General features: G+C 35.7%; 3 protein-coding genes across 3 annotated transcripts in view; 2 read left to right on the top strand and 1 right to left on the bottom strand.

The window, feature by feature from the left end:
* The window catches only part of LOC135202843 (phospholipid-transporting ATPase IF-like), a 78,709-nt gene that overhangs the window by 21,755 nt on the left and 49,127 nt on the right, over positions 1–7,827 (bottom strand).
* On the top strand, positions 46–5,602 carry LOC135202630 (phospholipid-transporting ATPase IF-like). Its single transcript, XM_064232127.1, has 5 exons — positions 46–127; positions 2,620–2,699; positions 3,115–3,299; positions 4,660–4,763; positions 5,448–5,602. The coding sequence occupies exons 1-5, from the start codon at positions 46–48 to the stop codon at positions 5,567–5,569; spliced, it is 573 nt and encodes a 190-aa protein (XP_064088197.1). The 3' UTR covers positions 5,570–5,602.
* Positions 6,870–7,827, top strand: part of LOC135202629 (phospholipid-transporting ATPase IF-like) — a 15,254-nt gene continuing 14,296 nt past the window's right edge. The window contains exon 1 of the mRNA XM_064232126.1: positions 6,870–6,971. Within this exon, the coding sequence (XP_064088196.1) occupies positions 6,870–6,971 (102 nt within the window). The remainder of the gene's footprint in view (positions 6,972–7,827) is intronic.

Raw genomic sequence — 7,827 nt, 5'->3', positions numbered from 1 at the left:
TTGCTTTTCCAGAGGTCAGAAATTCTTTGGGATTCTGTTATTCCAATGGGATACGAAATCCGGTGTGCTCAGTCGGGGGAAAGAGCCAAAGCCAATACGTCTGATTTAAACGAAGAGTTTGGGACAGGTATGTATGTTAGTTTTTTTTTTTTTTGTGTGTGTGAATGTAACCGTACCGTAAATGTTTATTGGTTTTCAAATGGACGTACATGGTACCAGTTATTGCAGGTTTTTTAAGTTAAAATATTAGTATTATTATTGCTGGATTTTAGATTAAGAATATATATAATATATTATATATATATATGATATATATATATATATAATATATATATATATAACAGAATCACGAAAGTTAGGAACGTGATAAATCCATAAATAAAGATAAATGCCACGAAGGAAAAATAAACGAAGGAGTCTGCGAGATCTTTCGGCTGAAAAGCCCTTTACTGAAGCAGCTACTGACAAAAATACGAGAAAAGACAATACAAGAAGGGTTCGTATAACTGACAGATAGGGATTATAAAAGGATTAGTGCCTAGAATCCGACACACCTGGAAGATAAGAAACCTTCCCAAACAAGCATAAACAAAGGGTGCAATTAAAGGTTTAAGACAATCATCTCAGATACAATCTCCAGACAATTAAAGGATTATAGGTGACAGCTATACGGAACCTGGTAGACAAAAACCATATTCACAAAAAAATGACAGACATACATTACAATAAAATTTTTAATAACTCTACAGCAACTGATTTTTATTTAAGTCAGTAATTATATATTTGAGGTCATTCTTAAACATGTTACAGATACAAGGGTCTAAATGAAAACGCCACGAATAACATTGAAATTACAATGAAAAGTAAGTTGTATTAAAGCAGATTCTAAAAGATTTCGTGATAAGACATCTCTTGACCGTGCAATTACTGAACTGTCAATCCAATTAATTCGGTGGTTGTTTTCACTTAAATGAATAAATAATGCATTAGATTTTTGCCCAGTTTTTACAGAGTATTTATGCTGGCTTAGCCTTACTTCTAAGCCCTTGCTCGACTGTCCGAGTAGAATGAGGGACAATCCATACATGGAATTTTATATATTATGTTGTTGCTTTTCTCTGGGGCCATTTTTTATTAACATTCTTTTTGTGTGTTATTATAGGAAGAAACAAGGTTGACATTAAAAGCTTTTAACAATGGTTTAATGGTTTCAAATCCGTTAAAATAAGGCAAACTGAGAATGTTCTTAGAATTTTCTTTCTGTGTGTTGTTTTCAGTATAAAACTTTTTGTGGGCTTTATTATAACAAATGTCTAATATATGTGAAGGATAGCATAAATCTTTCCCTATTTTTCTTATGTATTCAATTTCTTGATCCAAATATTGTGGACTGACAATTCGTAATGCTCGTAAAAACATAGAGGAAAAAATTGATTGATATATTATTAGATGGTGGCCTGAGAAGAAATGAACATAAGTTAAGTTGTTTAGTCGGTTTCCTATAAATACTGAATTTACATTGAAATGGTTCTCTATGTATCAAAACATCTAAGAAAGGGAGGCAATTGTCTTTTTCTAATTCTAGAGTAAACTTAATCGATGGTACCTGGTTATTTAATTTAGAGAGTAAATCATTTACATCAATACCGACAGGAAGAACAGCTAAACAATCATCAACGTAACGATACCACTTTACAGGAATATAAATGATATTAGGTAAGTAGCGTTTTTCGAAGAATTCCATATACAGGTTTGAGAGCAATGGTGATAAAGGATTTCCCATTGCCATGCAGCCAAAAATTTGTTGATAAAATTCACCATTGAATATAAACTTACAATCACAAATGCACAGGTGTGTCGGATTCTAGGCACTAATCCTTTTATAATCCCTATCTGTCAGTTATACGAACCTTCTTGTATTGTCTTTTCTCGTATTTTTGTCAGTAGCTGCTTCAGTAAAGGGCTTTTCAGCCGAAAGATCTCGCAGACTCCTTCGTTTATTTTTCCTTCGTGGCATTTATCTATATATATATATATATATATATATATATATATATATATATATATAGTACCATCATCGTTAGTTCGAAATGAAAGTTAATAGTACCTTCATGGTTTTTAAGTGAAAATCGATAGTACCATCATTGTTAGTTTTAGATTAGTATAAATAGTAACATCTTATTTGGATTTAAATTGAAAATGAATAGTATCACCATTGCTGGTTTTTTAAATAAAAATAATAGTTTTACCACTTCTGGGTTTTGAAAGAAAACAGCTTGTACCATCACTGTTGATTTTTAAAAATTAAATTGATATCACACATTGTTGGTTCTTAAATGAAAATAGATAGTACAATAATTATACTTTAAATTAAAACAAATAGTACCCCTATCGTTTTTAAATGAAAATAGATAGTACTATCATTGCTTATTCTTTTTATGAAAATAATAGTACCATCGTTGCTCACTTTTTTCCAACTCATAGTCTTATGGGCTTCACAATAATAATAATAATAATAATAATAATAATAAATTTCAGGTACAATACCTATTCACGGACAAAACGGGCACGTTGACGGAAAACATCATGTACTTCCGGCACTGCTCCGTCATGGGCAAGAAGAAGTACGTCAACGTCGAGACCAAATAAAGGTTCTGGACGAGTATAGCGTCGTGTCCGAACCTTTGCCTACGTTTCCAGTAAGTTTGTTTATCTTTTTGTTCATGCTGATCAATTGTGTGTGTTGTAATAGTAAAATTGATACGATTTAGCTACCAAGGAATTCATATAGAGGGTGATTTACTCACTCTCTCTCTCTCTCTCTTCTCTCTCTCTTCCTCTCTCTCTCTCTCCTCTCTCTCTATATATATATATATATATATATATATATATATATATCTATATATATATATATATATATATATATATATATATATATATATATATATATATATATATATATATATATATATATATTATACATATATACATAAATAGATAGACAGATTAATACATAGTACATCAGAACAAATACAGCTTGATCATAACTGGAAAAGGTACGAGAGAGAGAGAGAGAGAGATCCTTAACATTTTCCAACTATCTTTCTCTTTCAGAAAGACCTCGACGTCTTCCTTGAGACGCTGGCACTGTGCCACACTGTTCGAGTAACTGTCGACGCCAGCAGAGTCGAGGACGGCCTCGTTCACCAGAGCTCAGAGGGTGCCGCAAAACCGTTAGCGAAGTTCCAGTATCAAGCAGCAAGTCCGGACGAGAAGGCGCTGGTGGAGGCGTGTGCTTCGTAAGTAGACTGATCTTTGTGGCTCTTATAGTGTAAACCGGTATCAGCCCAGCAGCCTATATATATCCACCTTTGTGGCGCCGTGTTTAGTACCAGTCCATCGGGGATGTAAGTAAAAATATAAACAAAAACATTTCTCATTATCTTTAGACATTTCTCAGATATCTCACCTGTACTTCTACCTTCTTTTATTTATATTTTTTACTTACATCCAGAGGAGATAGTACTAAACACGGCGCCATCGAGGTGAATACATACTGGGTTAATACTGCGTGATAAACCTTCCTATTCTCAGCAAGTAACTATTATAGGACCTTCTCCTTACTATCTGACAACCATTACGCTTAATTAACTACCACTTACATAATTCATTGAAAATTAACAGGGCACAGTGGAATTTAGCAGGACGTGATTATTCTCATTAGTGAGATTTGTCACTGCTGCGAGTATAGGATAAGTAGGCCTACTAAAATTAAGGTAAAATACCGAATGACCGGCCTCTACCAATGCGTGACTACCTTCCAGAAGTTCGGAAATTGTGGCCTTGATTTGTGTCTTGGGAGAAAAAACTTACTTCGAGAGGAAAGTAGAGTTCTCGAGGTGTTGCTTCGACTAATGTCTATCCTCCTGGGTTACAGGACGTGTTAAAGTACTTTTTCGGGAAGGTGGTCGCGCTACGGTAGAGGCCAGCCATTTTATCCCATGTTAGTTATTCATAAGGAAATATTAAATACTCTTCAAGATACAGTGGTTTTACGAGGCGATAAAAATGCATACGCACAAAATACAACTAACTTTTATCTTATTAAAAAAACAAAATACACAAGAATGGAGGTCTCTACCATGGTTTTAGCAGCAAGTGTCCCATAAGACAATGCCTTTTGCATTACGTTTTCTGCGTTGCTTCGGGTGACAGGGTCTTCATTTTCTCTTATTTTAGGACTAACTTAAGAAATAGGCACAGAACTTACTTTGTGCGCCTTTAGATTTGAACTTTAATATGTCATTGATGTTACCAGGAAAGTAATTGTGCACTCGCTATTATCAAGAGAAGGACATTTATTTTGTGTAAAAGTGCAGGCTACTACCGCTGATCTTACACATTAAATATTAAGAACATATATAAAGTACATGAAAATTAAGAACATATATAAAGTACATGAAAATAAACAAAACCTTAAAAAAAGGCAGTAAATACTATCCAAGTTAATGACTGACGAGAACCAGGCCGCGGTAATAGTCTTCAGTTTTATCCAACGAAATCCTTTTCTCTGTGTATTTTTCACGCGATTGATTCTTCTATACGAAATACGCTCACCGTACTTCAACGTACGCTTTATTATTTTTTTCCCCACCAAAGGTTTGGTGTCATATTCGAAAAACAACAGGGTAACCAGCTAACACTCGATGTTCGAGGTGAGAAGAGAACCTTCACAAGACTCCAAGTGTTAGAATTTGACTCAGGTGAGTATTTCAATACTCTCAGTAGTAATGATTTTTGAGTGGACCCTTGATAACGCTCTTTGTACCCATAATGCCCTGTAAATACTCACAGTTTACCAGTTCTATTTCAGCTCTGCTAGTACCCCTAGGCATTTTGAATGTTCTCAATACCATAGACCGTTTTTACTATTCACAGCCATGGTGTCTTTTAGATAGGCTAATCAATATTGAAAATGCATTATTACTTCAGTTTTTTTTCCAATACTTTTAATACTATAGTGCCTTTTTAATATTCTCTGAATACATTTTATTATGCTTGTAATCTCCAACGGCTTTTAATTCTCTCGGATCCAGTGTCTTATAATATAAACCATTCTTAGTCTAACAATACTTTTCACCCTTTTCAAATTAGTTTGGTCTCCAGTACATTTTTAATGTTGTGATAATAATAATAATAATATTAATGATAATAACCGAAAATGCTGGTTTGAGTTTAGGATTAATATCCTTGCCTTGTGTGTGTGTGTGAGAGAGAGAGAGAGAGAGAGAGAGAGAGAGAGAGAGAGAGAGAGAGAGTCATTTGAAGCTTGTAACGGAGATTATGAAGTAAAAAAAAAAAAACAAGCTGCGGTGGGTGGGTCACAGAAGGGCCCGGAGACCCACGGGAATGAGGAGGCACAAGTAACGTGAACGGATTCCCCACAGACAGGAAGCGCATGTCAGTCGCGGTGAAGGAGAACTCGACGGGTCGCATCTGGCTTCCTGACGAAGGGCGCCGAGAGCAGCGTCTTCCTGAAGTGCGACCTCCAGAACGACCATCAGCGTGAGATCCACGCACTGACGAACAAACACATTGACGACTACGCTATGGTAGGGAGAATTTCTTCGTTTTGCGCGATTTTTTATTTTTATTTTTTTAAGTTTTAAGGACGTGTTTTTGCTTGATTCAATTTTCTTCTTATTTATTTATCTTTTAAAATAAATATCTCTTTAGCTATTTAGTCATTTATTGTTTACTTTCAGCTCGGTTTTAAGAACTTTGGGCTGTGTTGCAAGAAGAGAACTGACTCCAGAACTCTACAAGGAGTTTTCTTTAGATCTGAACAATGCAAGACAGGTTAGTTAAGGAAGATTCGTCAAAGCTCTATTTCAAATGCAGCTTTTAAAAAAAGAACGATTAGGATCTTGGAGAATCACAGAATATTTCAGCGTTTTAATACCTTTCTAGTAGGAAAAAAGGGATCTTTCCTAGATATTGACCCAACAAAGTTTGGGGGTCATATCTATATAATATTTACAATATTTTTTTAATGTTTTTACTGTAATCCCAACGGGTTTGTACTAAACACGCCGTAAATGTGGGATACATACCTTTGCGGCGTGTTTAGTACAATCACGTTGGGGATTACCGTAAAAATATTTTTAAAAATACTAAATAAATATTATAAAGATATGACCTCCTAAAAGTTAGGGGTCACTATCTAGGAAGGATCCGAGAAAAATCCTAAATTTATTGAGACACTTTAGTTTTCTGTCTTGTTCTCATTAGAGGAAAAGTTTAAACATACCGGCCCATACTCAGTATGTTTTTTTTTTTTTTTTTTTTTTTTTTTATGGAGTGGGGTTTTTTTTCTTTTTTTTCCCAAAACTGGGACCAAAAACCTTTTCGTCTATAAATGTCCATTGCATATATAGTATATCATATTCCTATTATCACTTGTATTCCTACTACTGAAGAATGATGTTAATGTTTAATAACAAAATTTATAAAAAAAAAAAGACTTGCCAAAAAACATTGTTATTTATTACTTTATAAGTGCAGTTCAATGAAAAGGATAGTCACAGAGAATATGGACTTCCAGAGATTCGAACGACACCCCCCGACCCACCCTATCGGTACAGGCCTTGACATATGTATTAAACATATCCTTACTATAGGAGGTCTTGTTGTTATGGCACATTTTAGCCTTTCAGTTTTGTCTAACCCAGGAAACACTGAGGGCAGAAGGGGATCCCAAATCCTAAAAAAACGTCAAACCTTTTCTCAAAACTGATTTTTCACCTCTCCGTAGAAACTCGACGGGGGGGGGGGGAAGGGAGGAGGCTGTGGCTGAGGTCATGAACAGGATGGAGGATGACCTGACGCTCCTGGGAGCCACTGGAGTGGAGGACTTGCTCCAGGACGGAGTGCAGGAGACCCTTGAATCTCTGAGAGTGGCGGGCATCAAGGTCAGTGGTCAAAGGGGCAAAAGGGATTCCGAGAGTCTCTGAGAGTGGCGGGCATCAAGGTCAGTAAAGGTCAAAGGGCAAAAGTGATTGCGAGAGTCTCTGAGAGTGGCGGGCATCAAGGTCAAGTGGTCAAAGGGGCAAAAGTGATTCCGAGAGTCTCTGAGAGTGGCGAGCATCAAGGTCATTGGTCAAAGGGGCAAAAGTGATTCCGAGAGTCTCTGAGAGTGGCGGGTATCAAGGTGAGTGGTCAAAGGGGCAAAAGTGATTCCGAGAGTCTCTGAGAGTGGTGGGCATCAAGGTCAGTGGTCAAAGGGGCAAAAGTGATTCCGAGAAATATTTGGGACAATTGTGGTTTTCTGAAGGTGTTGTACATAATGCATAACATTGCTAGGATAGTCTTTGGGAACATTTCTCGATGTAATAATTCTTGGTATCTTGATAATTACATTTATCTAGAATTACTCACTAGAGAAAGTGTAATAGTTATGATAAATATCGCCAAAAACCGATCTTAAATTGGCGTTAAACATCACAGTCTTCGGAATAGATTGCTATTGTTTTGATTAGGCCAAAGAACAAATATAGAATAATGTTTTGTGAAAAATAATTTTCTATGAATCGTCTTTTGTAAAATCCTTCTGTTATTATTCGACTTAAAGTTTATAAAGTAACAATCCAATATTTTTCAAGAAGAAAGTTTCCAGCCACTCTAAGAAGCGGTTGATCCTTGGTGATATAACTTTCAAACTTATACTGCACTATCAATCACTTCTTGACTTTTTGAGGATTAGTATCAATTGCTCTCAAAAAGCCCGGGGCACTTTGAACATCGTTGGGCACCAAGAGAAAAAGAATT

Source organism: Macrobrachium nipponense, chromosome 33 (assembly GCF_015104395.2).
Source record: "Macrobrachium nipponense isolate FS-2020 chromosome 33, ASM1510439v2, whole genome shotgun sequence".
In the NCBI taxonomy this organism is placed as follows: Eukaryota; Metazoa; Arthropoda; class Malacostraca; order Decapoda; family Palaemonidae; genus Macrobrachium; species Macrobrachium nipponense.
This window is presented reverse-complemented; position numbering and strand designations above follow the sequence as displayed.

Bases quoted from the DNA above. Each gene is read 5' to 3' on its own strand.
- LOC135202630 (XM_064232127.1), top strand. From the start codon at position 46: ATGGGATACGAAATCCGGTGTGCTCAGTCGGGGGAAAGAGCCAAAGCC. The intron at 3,300-4,659 runs GTAAGTAGACTG...TCCCCACCAAAG, and splicing joins CTGGTGGAGGCGTGTGCTTC to GTTTGGTGTCATATTCGAAA. The intron at 4,764-5,447 runs GTGAGTATTTCA...GATTCCCCACAG, and splicing joins AGTGTTAGAATTTGACTCAG to ACAGGAAGCGCATGTCAGTC.